Raw genomic sequence first — 21,307 nt, 5'->3', positions numbered from 1 at the left:
TGTTAAGACTACAAATGCACCAGAGCATTAAAAAATTGTACCTCCAATGAGTGGAAAACTTGATGAGAAATGTAAGAGTTCCTATTTGTCTGTGAACATACCTTTTTTTCCGCTGGTTTACTTCAATACTGATTACGGATTAGAATTGAATGCAGGAGTGTTAAAGTTTATGACCACAAGGTGACGACAGTACGCTATTTTTGTTGATAACTCATGACTGTTGAGCTTTAAAAAAATATATAATAATAAATAATAATAATAATAAAATAACAAGTAGTCTAGCATCTTCGTTATCACTTGTTGATATCACAGTTGCAGATCATCGGTAATAAAGCAAAGGCAGTTTGACACTATTTTGACCTCTTGGGATTCCCTCCTGACGTATGTGACCGTGGGGATCCCCGTTCGGTTGATTAGCGGATATAGCCCCGTCCACCGGGTCCTACTTCAACTCATTCCAAAGACAACTACAGTCTTTGGAGCTCTGCGGTCTACAAACACTTTTGTCAAGTTGTCTTGTCCTAAAGTCGGTGATGGATGCCTTACGGTCGGCTGGAAGAGCGATCATCCGAAGTCCAAGCATCGCGAAACGGTCTTGGAATTCCGGCAAACATAAAAGTAAGATTTGTTTTAATTAAGTGAAAACTTCCTCTGGTTATCTTATTTATACCGAACAAAGCATTCGACAACAAAAACATTGTTTTAGTGGTGTAAACACAGCGAATTATTAACACTTACCAATTTCTGTTTTTATGTTTGTGGGTCCAATTTTCATGTTATGCCGAATTTCTGACCGTTTGTTGGCTATTTACTAACTCTTGTTACATCCAGTGCAACACTTTTACATAATTTCATCAATCATATATCCATTGCATGTGTGTCATTAGTTCCCTCACTAGGCTGGCCTACTGTTGTCATGATTGGTGGCACCATTACGCTACCAATCAAGTAAAAAACAAACATGTAGCAACTACGTGTTTCCTATGACATTAACCCGGTTGCAATATAATACCGTTTTTTGGGGGGGGGGATTTTGATAGAACTGGCAGTGTAGGCTGAGGACATTCCTATCTAGTAATCCACTATCCCCAAATCTTCCCAATTTGAGATCAGAGCCTGAAATGCACCACACCCTTGATAACCATATTCATCTCTCATGCAATGACTTAATTGCATGTTTGGATAGCTGTACTCTATTTCCTGTTCGCTGTCTACTTTGTCCCTATATTGGGACACTCTTTTACTGACACTGTTCAGTGTAATATTACAGTAGCCTAATAAGGGTAATTCTGCCTGTACATAAATAGCAGTGGTGTAAAATACGGTGAAGTACTAAAGTGTTTTTTTGTGTGTATTTTCACTATACTTTACTATATTTTGACAACTTTTACTTCACTACATTCATAAATAAAATTAATGTACTTTTTACTCCATACATTTTCTCTGACACCAAAAAGTACTCGTTACATGTTGAGTGTTTTTAACAGGACAGAAAAATGGTCTAATTCACTTATCAAGAGAACATTCCTACTGCCTCTGATCTGGAGGACTCACTGAACAGAGAACATCCCTACTGCCTCTGATCTGGAGGACTCACTAAACAGAGAACATCCCTGGTCCTCCCTACTGCCTCTGATCTGGAGGACTCACTAAACAGAACATCCCTGGTCATCCCTACTGCCTCTGATCTGGAGGACTCACTAAACAGAGAACATTCCTGGTCATCCCTACTGCCTCTGATCTGGAGGACTCACTAAACAGAGAACATCCCTGGTCCTCCCTACTGCCTCTGATCTGGAGGACTCACTGAACAGAGAACATCCCTGGTCATCTCTACTGCCTCTGATCTGGAGGACTCACTAAACAGAGAACATCCCTGGTCATCTCTACTGCCTCTGATCTGGAGGACTCACTAAACAGAGAACATCCCTGGTCATCCCTACTGCCTCTGATCTGGAGGACTCACTGAACAGAGAACATCCCTGGTCCTCCCTACTGCCTCTGATCTGGAGGACTCACTGAACAGAGAACATCCCTGGTCATCTCTACTGCCTCTGATCTGGAGGACTCACTAAACAGAGAACATCCCTGGTCATCCCTACTGCCTCTGATCTGGAGGACTCACTGAACAGAGAACATCCCTGGTCCTCCCTAATGCCTCTGATCTGGAGGACTCACTAAACAGAGAACATCCCTGGTCCTCCCTACTGCCTCTGATCTGGAGGACTCACTAAACAGAGAACATCCCTGGTCCTCCCTACTGCCTCTGATCTGGAGGACTCACTAAACAGAGAACATCCCTGGTCCTCCCTACTGCCTCTGATCTGGAGGACTCACTAAACAGAGAACATCCCTGGTCATCCCTACTGCCTCTGATCTGGAGGACTCACTAAACACCTGCTTTGTTTGTAAATTAATGTCAGTTGTAGTGTGTGATACTTAAGTACATTTTAAAACCATATATATATATATTTTTTGACTTTTACTCAAACAATATTTTCCTGTGGGGGCATATGAAAGGTCAGTTGGCCACCCTATTCGTGACATAGTGCACTACTATTGACCAGGGTCCCATAAGGCTCGGGTCAAAAGTAGTGCACTGTGTAGAGAATAGGGTAGGATGCAGATTGTGTGCTAAATCTCACTTGATCCTGGGCCAGGTGGGTGATTCGGTGGCGGCCGGGGAAACTAGACCTACTGATCACTATAGACAAGATATCAGCTACAGGGACCAGCCAGTAACATTATCCATGTTATTAACCAGATACTCAAATGGCCGCTCTGACAACTGATATATAAATGGAAGGCAGTCGGGGGGGGGGTAAGATCAGGTGGGACTGTTCTAGCCAATGAGAGGGCAGATGCGCGTGTGAACAACGGGCGCAACTCTGATATAAAGTGTTTGTTTGTTTTTTTTCTCAATTTTATATCCGTACACTCGACAACCAAACTTAGATTCTATCAAATAAGACGTAGCAAATATGGTACATGTTTTGTTTAACCACATTCAACACACATTTTACAAAAACCCCTCGCTTGGTGAGCTTCTACATTTTATTTTTTTTTATCCAAAAACATCACCTGCTGGAGATGACTGATTTTTGGGCCCAGTTATCGCTCTTACCTCTTCTCCTCTGGTCCGCAGCGTGGCTGGGTTCAGGTTTGGGAACTGCTGGTGCTTCCTCTGTTGTCAACATTCCGCACACTTACGGATATTGTGTTTTTATTAAAGCCTCTTTATTTAAGGGGCCTCCCGAGTGGCGCAGCAGTCTAAAGGCACCGCATCTCAGTGCTCGAGGCGTCACTACAGACCCTGGTTCGATCCAGGGGTGTATCACAACCGACTGATCGGAAGTCTCATAGGGAGGCGCACAATTTGGCCTGGCGTCATCTGGGTTAAGGGAGGGTTTGACTGAGGTAGGCCGTCATTGTTAAAAAAAAAACATGTTGTTCTAAACTGACTTGCCTCGTTAAATAACTCATGAAATCATGTTCAAGTTAACACAAAATGTAATGTTGATTTAACTGTGATGTAGAGGTAGGTAATGTTGATTTTTTTTTTTTTTTTTTTTTTTTTTTTTTAAGCTTCTGGCAGTGAGTGACCTGCTTTCTGGCCTCTAATCTACAGTAGGCTTTCTGACTGTTTAGGGTTTTCTGAATCTGTTTTCCAGGTAGAAAGGGGGAGTCGTCAGTCATTACTACTGACCCATATCGTTCAGCCTGCAGGACTGGCCATGGTCAGGCATGTAGACTGGGGACAATATCTTCCTTTTGGATAGAAGTTGCCCTCCGGCACAGATGCATAATCCATTTACCATCTCCTCCCAGGAAACTATGTGTCCAGCACCCCTCACCCTCCCCTTTCCTCTTGTCCCAGCACCCCTCACCCTCCCTTTCCTCTTGTCCCAGCACCCCTCACCCTCCCCTTTCCTCTTGTCCCAGCACCCCTCACCCTCCCTTTCCTCTTGTCCCAGCACCCCTCACCCTCCCTTTCCTCTTGTCCCAGCACCCCTCACCCTCCCTTTCCTCTTGTCCCAGCACCCCTCACCCTCCCTTTCCTCTTGTCCCAGCACCCCTCACCCTCCCTTTCCTCTTGTCCCAGCACCCCTCACCCTCCCCTTTCCTCTTGTCCCAGCACCCCTCACCCTCCCCTTTCCTCTTGTCCCAGCACCCCTCACCCTCCCCTTTCCTCTTGTCCCAGCACCCCTCACCCTCCCCTTTCCTCTTGTCCCAGCACCCCTCACCCTCCCCTTTCCTCTTGTCCCAGCACCCCTCACCCTCCCCTTTCCTCTTGTCCCAGCACCCCTCACCCTCTCCTTTCCTCTTGTCCCAGCACCCCTCACCCTCTCCTTTCCTCTTGTCCCAGCACCCCTCACCCTCTCCTTTCTTCTTGTCCCAGCACCACTCACCCTCCCCTTTCCTCTTGTCCCAGCACCACTCACCCTCCCCTTTCCTCTTGTCCCAGCACCCCTCACCCTCCCCTTTCCTCTTGTCCCAGCACCCCTCACCCTCTCCTTTCCTCTTGTCCCAGCACCCCTCACCCTCCCCTTTCCTCTTGTCCCAGCACCCCTCACCCTCCCCTTTCCTCTTGTCCCATGTCAAACAGATGGATTTTGCGTTAAAGGGTTTTAGAAATGGGTTGAGGTAAAAGCCACCTAACATACCATTTAGGATTTAGAATACTCATTAGTCACTAATTAGTCATGTTTATTCAGTCATACCTATTTCTGTGAAATCCATTTAGTTCTATCCCCCCCCCCCCCCCCCCCCCCCACACACACTCCTATAGTACGTGTTGACTTCTGTGAATTTAATGTTTTTCCTCATCGTTTTCCTGTCGTTGACAGGGTTCTGAGAATTCACTATTATTTTTTGTTCAGTCATTTACATCCACCTTGAAAACCCTGGATTCTAATTGGCTGTTGTGTTGATAGAGGGCTCTGGTGTGTGTGTGTTTCCTGTGGCAATGTTTTTGTGACCTTTGATCTACATTGGGACTGAGTGGTCGACCTCCCTGCGTTATCGTGTGTGTCACTGTAGTCTATAGGTTCAACCTACATCCAGAAACCTGACATGAACGTGAACCCTCTCTGCTCTTCTAAGAAGCAGTGTTTTCATTGGATGTTAGCCCTGTCAGAAGTCAGCTCCTAGTAGTCCAATGTCCCTAGATTACGGTCTACATAAAGTCTGTTGACCTAAAGTGACGCACTGGATCTATATGGCAGAAACACATATCCTAGCCGCCTTCATTTCTCCCTCCACTGTTCCCCTAATTTCTCTCTCTCTCCCTCCTTCCATTCATCTTATCCCTCATACTTGAAGACTTGGCAATGATGCAAACTACAAAGAAGCACTCAAGAACAAGTCCATCAGAAATCACTTCGGTTGACCTCCTTCCTTCATAACCATCTCTGCCAAAGTCTTTGATTTTTTTTGTTTGTTGAGAGATTGATAAGGGAAAGTCATTAATGGCGATATTTAGGCGTGCGTCTGTCACCCCACACCCCTACATTCAGCTGATTCCCCTCACTGACCCCTGAACCCTAACCCATCCATCTTGTTATTTGGTCCTCAGGCATGCCTTCTGCCTGGTCTTACTGGAGCCTCTTCACAAAGCTGAGCTGCTTGTTACCACACACACACACACACACACACTCTCACTCACTCATGTCTGGGTGAGAGAGAAGGTCTGTGTGTGTGAGACCAGGTGTGTGTGTGTGCATCTGTGTATGGCAGTGTGCACTAGGTCTCCAGAGTTCTAGAAGGCTACAGAACCGATAAGGAATGAGAAAATGGACTTCAATAGTTTATATTACTGACTCCCCCCCCCCCCCCCCCCCCCCCCCGTTTGGCATTCTGTCTTTCTCCTTCAATTCAACATGGAAGTAGGATGAAGTTACCTACTGCGTGTTAAGGTTTAATTTGCCTGGCTTCCCATCCACACAGCTCTATCCAAATACCACGCCCACTAATGTTTCTTCTCCATGATGAGTGCAGCTAGAAGTTGTCAGACAGAGGTTTCATAGAGGGTAGCTCGTCCTAGATAACTTACCCCAGGATAAAAATAATGAAAACATTGATGAAGACTTTGGAACAGGAACATATTTCTCTTATCATTACTTGTCAAAGTTAGTGTACAAGACTATTCCATTTTTTTTGTCTCAATATTCTTTCCCTTTTCTCCCCCTCAATATTTTGCCCTCTTTTGCAGGTCAGCTGTAGGTTAGTTCTGAGTAAAAACATGTACTTTTGCAGGTCAGCTATAGGTTAGTTCTGAGTAAAAACATGTACTTTTGCCTAAACATTTTCTTTCACCGTGATCCATATAGTGTTTTTTTTAAATTATTATTATTATTATTATTTTTTTAAAGACAGATTTTTAATGTTCACATTCAAAGTCCTGTTAAAGGAAAATATATTTTAGCTCCACACGGCTGACTCAACACTATTTCAGAGACCGATGTAGCAAACTACATCTAGCTCATAATATAGACCCAGTTCTCAAACATAGTTGAATGTAGCATCTGGACTTTGACCCACCTCGCTGCTTGGAAACATGTGAGAACAACCTGGAGGTCATGACCTTCTACTGATCTTGATCCCATAGAGTATATATCTCTATGGTTCAAACTTTATTATAGTTTTGTGATTTAAAAAAAATATATTTTTAATATTCGTTTTTAGATTTTTATTTGAAATTCAGTTTAGTTAGTCTGTTTTCTGACTTGATTTACTGGTTATTTTGCCAAACATTTTTTTTTATTTATATATATATATATATATTTTGTGTTTGGGGAAAGAAATAGCTGTGGGAGTCTGAGACATTTGTGTGTTGTAGGCTTAGTTTTTTGGAATGTCACTTCTTGCCACTGGGGGGCAGTAATGCATAAGGAGATGGGTCCATAGACTTGGATAGACAACATCTCTGTGTAATGAGGGTTTCTGTGAGAGTGTGGGAAGCACCGTTGAGGACCTCTATCTTGAAATAGTCAATTTTGTTCTACAAGATAAATTAATTGACTGATTCCTTCCTGATGACCCTGCTGTCATGACTCCAACCCCGGGTCATTAGGTCATACCAACCCCGGGTCATTAGGTCATACCAACCCCGGGTCATTAGGTCATACCAACCGGGTCATTAGGTCATACCAACCGGGTCATTAGGTCATACCAACCGGGTCATTAGGTCATACCAACCGGGTCATTAGGTCATACCACCTGGGTCATTAGGTCATACCACCTGGGTCATTAGGTCATACCACCTGGGTCATTAGGTCATACCAACCGGGTCATTAAGTCATACCAACCGGGTCATTAGGTCATACCACCTGGGTCATTAGGTCATACCAACCGGGTCATTAAGTCATACCAACCGGGTCATTAGGTCATACCACCTGGGTCATTAGGTCATACCACCTGGGTCATTAGGTCATACCAACCGGGTCATTAAGTCATACCAACCGGGTCATTAGGTCATACCAACCGGGTCATTAGGTCATACCACCTGGGTCATTAGGTCATACCACCTGGGTCATTAGGTCATACCACCTGGGTCATTAGGTCATACCACCTGGGTCATTAGGTCATACCACCTGGGTCATTAGGTCATACCAACCGGGTCATTAGGTCATACCAACCGGGTCATTAGGTCATACTAACCGGGTCATCAGGAGGGATCAACCAATGAAGTCCTGCCCAGTTGACTAAATACATTTTAAAAAATGGCAAAAGTCCTCAAGGTCACTGCCCATGTTAACTTATGTTCGTGTTTCTGTTAAACCAAACAAGACTCTGCGTTCCAGAGAGGTGGTCGTTTGGTTTCTAAAGCCTGATGACGGTTGTCCACAGACAGAATATTCTCTCCACGAACGCTTGGGATGCAGGGGCAGAAACCACAGCTTTGGATAAACAGCCATCCTTGCCTGACAGAACTGGAGCGGTGACTCTGTAAACATGCCCAGCTTTACCTCTTCCAGGTATTTCCACAGCTCACACAGGACACAATGCCCTGCCAGAGGAGACCCTCAGACAGTCTTAGATACGAGGAAGCTATATTTCTGAAGAACTGTGGGCGAGATGCTTGCTGGATTCAACGTGCTGACATCTTGCTTGGGGTCCTGCTGCTCCATGGCTGTACTCTCTGATTTGCTGAAGTACAATAGACTCTACTTCCCTCATCAGCTCCATCTATGTTGAGCAAGCTGCTGTAGAGTGAGGATTGAAGTTTGCTGCCAGAGGATTCAGTATGCATGCAAAGCGCTCACGCAGTGACTTCAGGAGGACCAGTGCCAACTGTTTTGCAACAGTAGTTGACTGCAAGTGTGACTCGGTTGAGACGACACGGTACCACATCAGACAGTGACCGGCTGTCAGTTTGAAGTCGGTGTGGATTGCGAACGGCTCCAGCAACTTCACAAGCTGCTCTAGCTTGGCCCAGTCGCGCTCCGTGCTCGCACCTCGGATTTCTTCCCTGTTAGTTAGTGGCCTAGCTTGTGCATCATTATCACTAGCTATTTGAAACCTCCGCATCTACTTTCAGCATTAAACTCCATTTTGATTTTTGGCCAAAGTTTAGAAGATAATAACCATCATTTGTTAGGATTTTTTTTTTCTTCAGTTTACAAAATTGTATGTATTTTATTTAGTTTCAGTTTTTGATTTACTATAAAACCTTGCTGTGGTTAACCCTCCTATTCCTTACAATCTTATAACCTGGCTGTGGTTAACCCTCCTATTCCTTACAATCTTATAACCTTGCTGTGGTTAACCCTCCTATTCCTTACAATCTTATAACCTGGCTGTGGTTAACCCTCCTATTCCTTACAATCTTATAACCTTGCTGTGGTTAACCCTCCTATTCCTTACAATCTTATAACCTTGCTGTGGTTAACCCTCCTATTCCTTACAATCTTATAACCTTGCTGTGGTTAACCCTCCTATTCCTTACAATCTTATAACCTTGCTGTGGTTAACCCTCCTATTCCTTACAATCTTATAACCTTGCTGTGGTTAACCCTCCTATTCCTTACAATCTTATAACCTTGCTGTGGTTAACCCTCCTATTCCTTACAATCTTATAACCTTGCTGTGGTTAACCCTCCTATTCCTTACAATCTTATAACCTGGCTGTGGTTAACCCTCCTATTCCTTACAATCTTATAACCTTGCTGTGGTTAACCCTCCTATTCCTTACAATCTTATAACCTGGCTGTGGTTAACCCTCCTATTCCTTACAATCTTATAACCTTGCTGTGGTTAACCCTCCTATTCCTTACAATCTTATAACCTTGCTGTGGTTAACCCTCCTATTCCTTACAATCTTATAACCTTGCTGTGGTTAACCCTCCTATTCCTTACAATCTTATAACCTTGCTGTGGTTAACCCTCCTATTCCTTACAATCTTATAACCTTGCTGTGGTTAACCCTCCTATTCCTTACAATCTTATAACCTTGCTGTGGTTAACCCTCCTATTCCTTACAATCTTATAACCTTGCTGTGGTTAACCCTCCTATTCCTTACAATCTTATAACCTTGCTGTGGTTAACCCTCCTATTCCTTACAATCTTATAACCTGGCTGTGGTTAACCCTCCTATTCCTTACAATCTTATAACCTGGCTGTGGTTAACCCTCCTATTCCTTACAATCTTATAACCTTGCTGTGGTTAACCCTCCTATTCCTTACAATCTTATAACCTTGCTGTGGTTAACCCTCCTATTCCTTACAATCTTATAACCTTGCTGTGGTTAACCCTCCTATTCCTTACAATCTTATAACCTTGCTGTGGTTAACCCTCCTATTCCTTACAATCTTATAACCTGGCTGTGGTTAACCCTCCTATTCCTTACAATCTTATAACCTTGCTGTGGTTAACCCTCCTATTCCTTACAATCTTATAACCTTGCTGTGGTTAACCCTCCTATTCCTTACAATCTTATAACCTGGCTGTGGTTAACCCTCCTATTCCTTACAATCTTATAACCTGGCTGTGGTTAACCCTCCTATTCCTTACAATCTTATAACCTGGCTGTGGTTAACCCTCCTATTCCTTACAATCTTATAACCTGGCTGTGGTTAACCCTCCTATTCCTTACAATCTTATAACCTTGCTGTGGTTAACCCTCCTATTCCTTACAATCTTATAACCTGGCTGTGGTTAACCCTCCTATTCCTTACAATCTTATAACCTGGCTGTGGTTAACCCTCCTATTCCTTACAATCTTATAACCTTGCTGTGGTTAACCCTCCTATTCCTTACAATCTTATAACCTTGCTGTGGTTAACCCTCCTATTCCTTACAATCTTATAACCTTGCTGTGGTTAACCCTCCTATTCCTTACAATCTTATAACCTTGCTGTGGTTAACCCTCCTATTCCTTACAATCTTATAACCTTGCTGTGGTTAACCCTCCTATTCCTTACAATCTTATAACCTTGCTGTGGTTAACCCTCCTATTCCTTACAATCTTATAACCTTGCTGTGGTTAACCCTCCTATTCCTTACAATCTTATAACCTTGCTGTGGTTAACCCTCCTATTCCTTACAATCTTATAACCTTGCTGTGGTTAACCCTCCTATTCCTTACAATCTTATAACCTTGCTGTGGTTAACCCTCCTATTCCTTACAATCTTATAACCTTGCTGTGGTTAACCCTCCTATTCCTTACAATCTTATAACCTTGCTGTGGTTAACCCTCCTATTCCTTACAATCTTATAACCTTGCTGTGGTTAACCCTCCTATTCCTTACAATCTTATAACCTTGCTGTGGTTAACCCTCCTATTCCTTACAATCTTATAACCTTGCTGTGGTTAACCCTCCTATTCCTTACAATCTTATAACCTTGCTGTGGTTAACCCTCCTATTCCTTACAATCTTATAACCTTGCTGTGGTTAACCCTCCTATTCCTTACAATCTTATAACCTTGCTGTGGTTAACCCTCCTATTCCTTACAATCTTATAACCTTGCTGTGGTTAACCCTCCTATTCCTTACAATCTTATAACCTTGCTGTGGTTAACCCTCCTATTCCTTACAATCTTATAACCTTGCTGTGGTTAACCCTCCTATTCCTTACAATCTTATAACCTTGCTGTGGTTAACCCTCCTATTCCTTACAATCTTATAACCTTGCTGTGGTTAACCCTCCTATTCCTTACAATCTTATAACCTTGCTGTGGTTAACCCTCCTATTCCTTACAATCTTATAACCTTGCTGTGGTTAACCCTCCTATTCCTTACAATCTTATAACCTTGCTGTGGTTAACCCTCCTATTCCTTACAATCTTATAACCTGGCTGTGGTTAACCATCCTATTCCTTACAATCTTATAACCTTGCTGTGGTTAACCCTCCTATTCCTTACAATCTTATAACCTTGCTGTGGTTAACCCTCCTATTCCTTACAATCTTATAACCTTGCTGTGGTTAACCCTCCTATTCCTTACAATCTTATAACCTTGCTGTGGTTAACCCTCCTATTCCTTACAATCTTATAACCTGGCTGTGGTTAACCATCCTATTCCTTACAATCTTATAACCTGGCTGTGGTTAACCCTCCTATTCCTTACAATCTTATAACCTGGCTGTGGTTAACCATCCTATTCCTTACAATCTTATAACCTTGCTGTGGTTAACCCTCCTATTCCTTACAATCTTATAACCTGGCTGTGGTTAACCATCCTATTCCTTACAATCTTATAACCTTGCTGTGGTTAACCATCCTATTCCTTACAATCTTATAACCTGGCTGTGGTTAACCCTCCTATTCCTTACAATCTTATAACCTTGCTGTGGTTAACCCTCCTATTCCTTACAATCTTATAACCTGGCTGTGGTTAACCATCCTATTCCTTACAATCTTATAACCTTGCTGTGGTTAACCATCCTATTCCTTACAATCTTATAACCTTGCTGTGGTTAACCCTCCTATTCCTTACAATCTTATAACCTTGCTGTGGTTAACCCTCCTATTCCTTACAATCTTATAACCTGGCTGTGGTTAACCCTCCTATTCCTTACAATCTTATAACCTGGCTGTGGTTAACCATCCTATTCCTTACAATCTTATAACCTGGCTGTGGTTAACCCTCCTATTCCTTACAATCTTATAACCTGGCTGTGGTTAACCATCCTATTCCTTACAATCTTATAACCTGGCTGTGGTTAACCATCCTATTCCTTACAATCTTATAACCTTGCTGTGGTTAACCATCCTATTCCTTACAATCTTATAACCTTGCTGTGGTTAACCATCCTATTCCTTACAATCTTATAACCTGGCTGTGGTTAACCCTCCTATTCCTTACAATCTTATAACCTGGCTGTGGTTAACCATCCTATTCCTTACAATCTTATAACCTTGCTGTGGTTAACCCTCCTATTCCTTACAATCTTATAACCTTGCTGTGGTTAACCCTCCTATTCCTTACAATCTTATAACCTTGCTGTGGTTAACCCTCCTATTCCTTACAATCGTATAACCTTGCTGTGGTTAACCCTCCTATTCCTTACAATCTTATAACCTTGCTGTGGTTAACCCTCCTATTCCTTACAATCTTATAACCTTGCTGTGGTTAACCCTCCTATTCCTTACAATCTTATAACCTTGCTGTGGTTAACCCTCCTATTCCTTACAATCTTATAACCTTGCTGTGGTTAACCCTCCTATTCCTTACAATCTTATAACCTTGCTGTGGTTAACCCTCCTATTCCTTACAATCTTATAACCTGGCTGTGGTTAACCCTCCTATTCCTTACAATCTTATAACCTTGCTGTGGTTAACCCTCATATTCCTTACAATCTTATAACCTTGCTGTGGTTAACCCTCCTATTCCTTACAATCTTATAACCTTGCTGTGGTTAACCCTCCTATTCCTTACAATCGTATAACCTGTCTCTCTAGAACTTCCTGAGAACTGGACCGACACGAGGGAGACTGTTGTGGAGGGCATGACCTTTAACCTCCGCCACCTAGGCATGACCCTGGTGGACCAGGCCAAAGGAGAGGACCTATCAGCAGCTGCTGTCAAGAGGATCGTTGCCACGGTGAGCTGTGATGCCATACAAGTAGGAGGGATTGGAATTTCAAAGCACAGGAAGTTACTAAACTCTTGATTTTAGAATATATTTTTGGAGTTGATCTTGATTGCTTTTTCTCTCAAGAACAGCACTTTTTTTTTTTTTCCTTAAGTGCTTCACGATAACTAAATAACGTCGCCTGCTCCTTTAAAAACAAACGATCCATTAGCTGCATTGGTTTCATTATATTGTTGATAATCTTTTTTCTTAGCGTCCATGCTTACTGATAATAGATATATCTATCTTGCTATTATTGTGATTTATTATTTTAAGATCTTTGTCTAATTATTATCTCATATTGATCCAGGCCAAGGATAAATTATTTGTAATGAATCTATATTCTCTGTCTTCAACTCTATCCCCTCCAGGCCAAAGCGGGAGGTAAGAAGCCTCCGAAGGTTTCTCTGAAGGTTTCTCCTCAGGGTATAATGCTCTACGATAGTCTGACCAACCAGCTGCTAGACAACATCTCCATATACAGGTGTGTGTGGTGGGGAGAGGGCAAATGTCTTTGAACATTTTTATTTATTTATTTATTTTACCTTTATTTAACTAGGCAAGTCAGTTAAGAACAAATTCTTATTTTCAATGACGGCCTAGGAACAGTGGGTTAACTACCTGTTCAGGGGCAGAACGACAGATTTGTATCTTGTCAGCTCGGGGGTTTGAACTTGCAACCTTCCGGTTACTAGTCCACCGCTCTAACCACTAGGCTACCCTGCCGCCCCAAAATCTCCCTACAGGAGACCAGACCTCCACAGAGCTGGGTGATCTCTCTCTATCCCCCCTCTCCTCTCTCTCCTCCCTCTCTCTGAGGACACTTGCCATTTTGAACCATAACTGTAAACCGCTGAATTTATTTTGCCCTCTGACATTTTAACCTTTGCCCTTGTGTCCTGCAGGATATCCTACTGCACGGCGGACAAGCTGCACGACAAGGTGTTTGCCTACATTTCCCAGAACACCCTCAACGGAACACTGGAGTGCCACGCCTACCTCTGCTCCAAGAGGAAAGTGGTGAGTGTGAACTGACACCACAACAATCTTTATAATCTGAAAGGACTGGATGAGTTTAAGAAATATTCTTATGCCTCTGCTTGGACCTCCTGTAAACTATTATTTTTACTTCTCTACACTTGAGCTGAAAGGAAAGATCCCAGAAATGTTCCATACTGCACAAAAAAGCTTATTTATCCTCAATGTTGTGCTCATATTGGTTTTATATACATGTTAGTGAGCATTTCTCCTTTGCCAAGATAATCCATCCACCGGACAGGTGTGGCATATCAAGAAGCTGATTAAACAGCTTGATCATTACACAGGTGCACCTTGTGCTGGGGGACAATAAATGGCCTCTCTAAAATGTGCAGTTTTGTCACACAACACAATGCCACAGATGTCTCTAGTTTTAAGAGATCGTAAGAGTACTGGAGGACCAGGGTGGCAGTGTTGGGGGTACTGGAGAACCAGGGTTATACTGTTGGGGATACTGGAGGACCAGGGTTATACTGTTGGGGATACTGGAGGACCAGGGTTGTACTGTTGGGGATACTGGAGGACCAGGGTTGTACTGTTGGGGATACTGGAGGACCAGGGTTGTACTGTTGGGGATACTGGAGGACCAGGGTTGTACTGTTGGGGATACTGGAGGACCAGGGTTGTACTGTTGGGGATACTGGAGGACCAGGGTTGTACTGTTGGGGTTACTGGAGGACCAGGGTGACAGTGTTGGGGGTACTGGAGGACCAGGGTGACAGTGTTGGGGGTACTGGAGGACCAGGGTTGAGGAAATGCTGACCTAGGGGTTAGGGAAGGGGATAGACACGGAAATTAATCCACTCCTTAAAACAGGATCGAACTTCCTACTATAACTACTGGTTGTGCAGGGTTTTGTTCCAGTCCTGTTCTAACCCAGCTGACTCTACTAATCAGCTGCTCAGCAGCACTTTGAGCACCTGATTCGGGTATATTAAAGCTGGAACAAAAGCCTGCCTTAAAACATGTTTGCTTCCTATAATAACCCCTACATCTGACTGGCCTTCTCTCATTCCCCCGGGGGAAACATTAGAAGGTTGCACTCCTCGCGTCCTCCTTTTTCGACTGCATGTGTTGCTGGGATTTTGAAATACATACATACATTTTACTTAATAAAAGTATATTTTTCAAATTGGCTTGTTCAATAACGTTTGTATGTTGTCCCATTTTTAAATAATCTGTACTCTTAATTTCAGTGTCCTTTTGATTGTTAATGTTGTTTTTCATTGGGGCTTATAGCATTATAACAACTTTGTGAATGGTCTCTTTCTCTCCTAGGCCCAGGCAGTGACTCTGACTGTAGCACAGGCCTTTAAAGTGGCCTTTGAGTTCTGGCAGGTTGCCAAAGAAGGTAGGTTGCTGTTCAAACCCTGCTACCCTCCAGAAGGGGACGGTCTGTACAGGTGTATCAAAGCTGAGGCTGGAAAAACGGCTTCCATCTCAAGACCATCCGACTGTTAAATAATCCCCACTAGCCGGCCTCCTGACCGGTTCCCCTGCCCTGAACTTTAGTCGTCGTCACTAGCCGGCCTCCTGCCCGGTTCCCCTGCCCTGAACTTTAGTCATCGTCACTACCTGGCCCCCTGCCCTGAACTTTAGTCATCGTCACTAGCCGGCCCCCTGCCCTGAACTTTAGTCGTCGTCACTAGCCGGCTAGCATCCGGTTACTTAGAAGCTGCTATGGTCATGGAACGCTGGTCACTTTAATAATGTTTACATCCTGTTTTACCCACTTCATATGTGTATATACTGTATACTAGTTAAGTCCAACTATTACTGTAATGTTACATATGCTATATATTCTATCATATACTGGCCATTTATATATTTTTATTTATATATATATACTCCGACATTGCTCGCCTTGAATCTTTTTTATATTGTTGTGTATTGTTAGACATTACTTGTTAAATGTTACTGCACTGTCGGAGCTAGAAACACAAGCATTTCGCTACACTGGCATCTGTTTTAAATATGTGTATGCAGCCAATAGCATTAGATTGTTGCTATACACACACCCTATTACACGCAAACCGGGAGATGGGGACACTTACATTTATTTACACACGAGGTCACAATTTAGCATTTTCTATATGAAATCGAATGTTATTTGTCACATGCTGCGAATAAAACCGGTGTAGACTTTACCCACAACAAGTTTAGTTAACAGCCCTTAAACAACAATGCAGAGTTAAAAAGGAAGACATTTGCTAAAAGGAGGAGGAAGAAAAATGGTATCACAACATGACAGCAACAAGGCTATGTACAAGGAGTACTGGTGCAGGGGTACTAGGTTGTTGAAGTAATATGTGGGGGGGGGGGTATAAGTGACTAGGGATTCAGGATAGATAATTAACAGAGTAGCAGCTGCAGCATGTGTATTAGAGGTGTGGGTTGAGTCCAGTGAGGTGAGGCGGTGCAACAACAAAATACAAAGGCTGTCAAAGCAAAAAGCCTGGGTAGCCGCTGTTCGGTAGCTGCTGTTCGGTAGCCGCTGTTCGGTAGCCGCTGTTCGGTAGCCGCTGTTCGGTAGCCGCTGTTTGGTAGCCGCTTTGCTGAATTGTTTCTGCTGTCTTTTGGCTTGGAGGGGTAGAAGCTGTTCAGTAGCCGTGTGTGTGTTGATGGTAGTATTTTGTGTCTTGTAGAGAAAGGGAAGAGGGTGAAGTCCGGCTCGGCTGGAGAAGCATCCGGCAGCTCCCAATTAGAAGGATCCAACAGCCTGGCTAGTCTGAAAGAAGGTAAGGTGATACACATCACACACAGAGCGAGACTGAGGCTGCATTTTCACATGAAGCCCAATTCTGATTTTGTTTTTTTTCACCAATCCGATCAGCTCTGGAAAAATATCAGAATTGTACTGGTTGTGTAAACGCAGCCCTCAAACACACACGCTCTCCATCTTTATCCAATGCAGACATTCAGAGTTTTTTATTTTTATATAATGTTCAACAGATTTATGTTACGATGGAAAGCACTAATTGTCTCTCTGGATAAGAGCATCTGCTAAATGACTACAGTGTAAATCAGAATAACATTTACTTTATGTTATTTAGCAATGAAATGTCTGTCTTGTAGTTCCTCCTACTGAGGCCTTGGTTGGATCCTTAGGATTTTTTAATTTTTTTCTGTAGGCAGTTGGAGTCCAACTGTAAACACTCAACTTTACTGATTTTGATTGGCTGATTTTTGTCTCCATAGATGTTGCCACGGGTAACCTACTGGACCTGGAGGAACGGACTCATGTTGCCGTGGTTCTGGAAACCAATGGCAACGAGGAGTTCCAGGTGGACGACCACACCGCTCCTGAGGACATTGATAACAATAACACTGTCTGGGTACGTTTCAAATCAACCGTTTCTCTCTTTAAATGGGAGAAAAATATTTTGGATACAGAAACTCACAATCGCTCTCTCTCTCCCTCTCTCTCTCTCTTGCAGGAAATTGAGGAAGACTTGGATGAGGCTTTTTCTAGGTAAGACACTCATCCTAAAAATGTATCTGTTGTCAATAAAGCGAGTCACTTCTTGCTGCTGATTGACCACAGAAATCAATCGGCTCATTGATTTGCTCAGATCAGACTTGCCTGAGAGTGATTGCAGATTTTGGAGAATGTGACTCCACAGCTCCGACTATAATAGATCATCAGACTTACAAGGTTAGACTAGAGAAATGGTCAGAGGTAGAGATGAAACCGAGAACAGGGTTGGCCTCAATTCAGACTTGAATTCAGACTGCCTCATACATCTCAATTATTGAATTTTAATTGAAGCAGTAAACAGGATATAGAATTGCGTTTAGAATTTGAATTAAAGGACATTTTAATTAAATCCAAATACCTCTTCTCTTCAATATTAGGTGTAGTCTGTACAAATGTACCGTATGTATATCAAACATGTCATTGTATAAATGCATAGAAAATGTTGAAACAATAGATTTTTAGGACAAACAAATCCTGTACGCAAATATTACGTTCAATTAATCAGTTACGTTTTTGTTCAATAAAGAAGCCAAACAGATGCAATCTATAATGAACATAGGCTTTAGGCTGTGGGATTAGGCTGTGGGATTAGGCTTTAGGCTGTGGGACTAGGCTTTAGGCTGTGGGACTAGGCTGTGGGATTAGGCTTTAGGCTGTGGGACTAGGCTGTGGGATTAGGCTTTAGGCTGTGGGACTAGGCTGTGGGACTAGGCTTTAGGCTGTGGGACTAGGCTGTGGGACTAGGCTTTAGGCTGTGGGACTAGGCTGTGGGACTAGGCTTTAGGCTGTGGGACTAGGCTTTAGGCTGTGGGACTAGGCTGTGGGACTAGGCTGTGGGACTAGGCTGTGGGACTAGGCTGTGGGACTAGGCTGTGGGACTAGGCTTTAGGCTGTGGGACTAGGCTGTGGGACTAGGCTGTGGGACTAGGCTGTGGGACTAGGCTGTGGGACTAGGCTGTGGGACTAGGCTGTGGGACTAGGCTGTGGGACTAGGCTTTAGGCTGTGGGACTAGGCTTTAGGCTGTGGGATTAGGCTGTGGGACTAGGCTGTGGGATTAGGCTTTAGGCTGTGGGACTAGGCTGTGGGATTAGGCTTTAGGCTGTGGGACTAGGCTGTGGGACTAGGCTTTAGGCTGTGGGACTAGGCTGTGGGACTAGGCTTTAGGCTGTGGGACTAGGCTGTGGGACTAGGCTTTAGGCTGTGGGACTAGGCTTTAGGCTGTGGGACTAGGCTGTGGGACTAGGCTGTGGGACTAGGCTGTGGGACTAGGCTGTGGGACTAGGCTTTAGGCTGTGGGACTAGGCTGTGGGACTAGGCTGTGGGACTAGGCTGTGGGACTAGGCTGTGGGACTAGGCTGTGGGACTAGGCTGTGGGACTAGGCTTTAGGCTGTGGGACTAGGCTTTAGGCTGTGGGACTAGGCTTTAGGCTGTGGGACTAGGCTGTGGGACTAGGCTGTGGGACTAGGCTTTAGGCTGTGGGACTAGGCTGTGGGACTAGACTGTGGGACTAGGCTTTAGGCTGTGGGACTAGGCTTTAGGCTGTGGGACTAGGCTTTAGGCTGTGGGACTAGGCTGTGGGACTAGGCTTTAGGCTGTGGGACTAGGCTGTGGGACTAGACTGTGGGACTAGGCTTTAGGCTGTGGGACTAGGCTTTAGGCTGTGGGACTAAGTATAGGGGAAGCAGGTCTTATCATTTTAGTTTCTTTATTCAGAATTATCTTAATGTGGGGGGGGGGGGGGGGGTTGAGTCTTAATGCAGCCTAAAAATCAGCCCAACCCTGACAGAAAATGAAGTGTGACAGAATAAGGAAATGACAGCAGTGTGTAGCCCCGACTCCTTTCTGTTCACTGTCTCCAGGTAACACTGCTGTGTGTTTGGTGTAGAGTGGACTCTAACCCCGCCCCCAACCTAACCTAAAACACCATCATTATACGGTCCACTGACCCAACCATAAACACTCCTTGTGCTACAATAACACCCTTCGCGTATAAAACAGAGCAAAAAGGCAGGAACTGCTCATTTGGTCCAAAATTAGTTCATGTCATTTTGCTACTCTAAATACATGTTTAATCATGTGACACGTATCCTGTCTCTATTGTGTTTTGGAGAAAATGGGGGTCATGTTAGCAGTAACTGTACTAAAGTTACTGTGAAAACGAAGGTAAAATTAAATGTATTTTTCATGTCCACGCTGTGAGCAGTTACTGTCATTTTGCTTGGTAAGGCAGCATACATGTCTCATGTGTTGTGACTCTGTTGATGTTTAGTAACTTCCTGTTTGTGTCAACTCCTACCAGACCGACTAATATCATCTGTACCATTTTAATTGAGAGTTCAATCAAGTTTTCTTCAGGTATATTTATGTGTAGGACCCACTGTTGTACATACTGCATCAGTTAACGTCTGATTGTGATCATTCAACATCTGCTGGTCCTCTGCAGTGGAGCAGGTCGGGGTTAGGGGGGTTTGAACACCCGACTCCGCTAACAATCCCTGCAGTGCATTACATGATTACAATGCATACCTACCTCTCTTCAATCCTCTCACCCATTCCATCACATTTTCTCCTTTCCGTCTCTCCCAACCCCCCCCCCCCCCCCCCCCCCCCCCCCCCCCCGCCTCCAGACTGGCAGTGTCTCGTACTAACCCCCAGGTCCTGGATGTTGGGGTGACTCCCCAGGATTGGCTTACAGAACCTGACCGGGCCAATGGGAACACATGCAACCAGAACACATCGAACACCACCAATGGAGATGACTTCTTCTTTGTCTTCTGATTGGCTACCGGAGGGCGACCGAGAGGCACAGCCTTTCGGCTCTTTGGCCCAATCCCAAATCAACCCCTAGGCCCTACGCTGGAACTACAGCATACCATATTTGTTTCCTCCTCTCAGGTCTGCATAGGTCTAGGGCTCAATTTGAGATGGGGCCCATAGAGTTGGCTTTGGCCCCGTTACAAACCGATCCCTTGCCTCTGTCCTTATTCCCTAGTTGACTCCTCCCCCTTATAGATCTGAAAGGACTGCATAGGTTGACTCCCTCCTCCCTTATAGATCTGAAAGGACTGGATAGGTTGACTCCTCCCCCTCATAGATCTGAAAGGACTGCATAGGTTGACTCCTCCCCCTTATAGATCTGAAAGCACTGCATAGGTTGAGAGCTTCTGTCATTGTTTTGTTTTTTTTCCCCCCAAGTTTTTATAGATCTACACGGGGCTGCCAGGAAGAACCTATGGGTAGAGGCTAGGGACTAGAACTGGGACCTGCCCCCCCCCCCCCCATCCTATTTACCGTTACAACCCTATGACGTTGCTTCTTGTTCTTTCATTTCAATGTACTGCAGTAGTAGATAGTATTACTACTTGGACCATAGCAGTACATAGTACTATTTGAACCATAGTAGGTGCTGGTCCTTTTGGACTGTAGTAGTACTCTTTGGGACCACAGCAGTGCTCTTTGGGACCGCAGCAGTATGCAGTACTCTTTGGGTCCACAGCAGTACTCTTTGGGACCACAGCAGTATGCAGTACTCTTTGGGACCACAGCAGTACTCTTTGGGACCGCAGCAGTATGCAGTACTCTTTGGGACCGCAGCAGTATGCAGTACTCTTTGGGACCACAGCAGTACTCTTTGGGACCGCAGCAGTACTCTTTGGGACCACAGCAGTATGCAGTACTCTTTGGGACCACTGCAGTACTCTTTGGGACCA

At 44.2% G+C, this 21,307-nt stretch overlaps 1 protein-coding gene across 1 annotated transcript; it reads left to right on the top strand.

Annotated features, from left to right (window-relative positions):
• Positions 1–490: 490 nt before the first annotated feature.
• On the top strand, positions 491–20,865 carry LOC139392160 (low density lipoprotein receptor adapter protein 1-A-like). Its single transcript, XM_071139930.1, has 9 exons — positions 491–618; positions 12,907–13,049; positions 13,451–13,563; positions 13,985–14,099; positions 15,396–15,468; positions 16,763–16,855; positions 17,316–17,452; positions 17,555–17,589; positions 20,225–20,865. Exons 1-9 carry the CDS (start codon positions 534–536, stop codon positions 20,373–20,375), a joined length of 945 nt encoding a protein of 314 aa, XP_070996031.1. The 5' UTR covers positions 491–533; the 3' UTR covers positions 20,376–20,865.
• Positions 20,866–21,307: the final 442 nt, after the last annotated feature.

This window comes from Oncorhynchus clarkii, chromosome 32, assembly GCF_045791955.1.
Source record: "Oncorhynchus clarkii lewisi isolate Uvic-CL-2024 chromosome 32, UVic_Ocla_1.0, whole genome shotgun sequence".
NCBI classification, from domain to species: Eukaryota; Metazoa; Chordata; class Actinopteri; order Salmoniformes; family Salmonidae; genus Oncorhynchus; species Oncorhynchus clarkii.
Note: the sequence above shows the minus strand (reverse complement) of the source record. Positions and strands in the feature narration are given on the sequence as shown.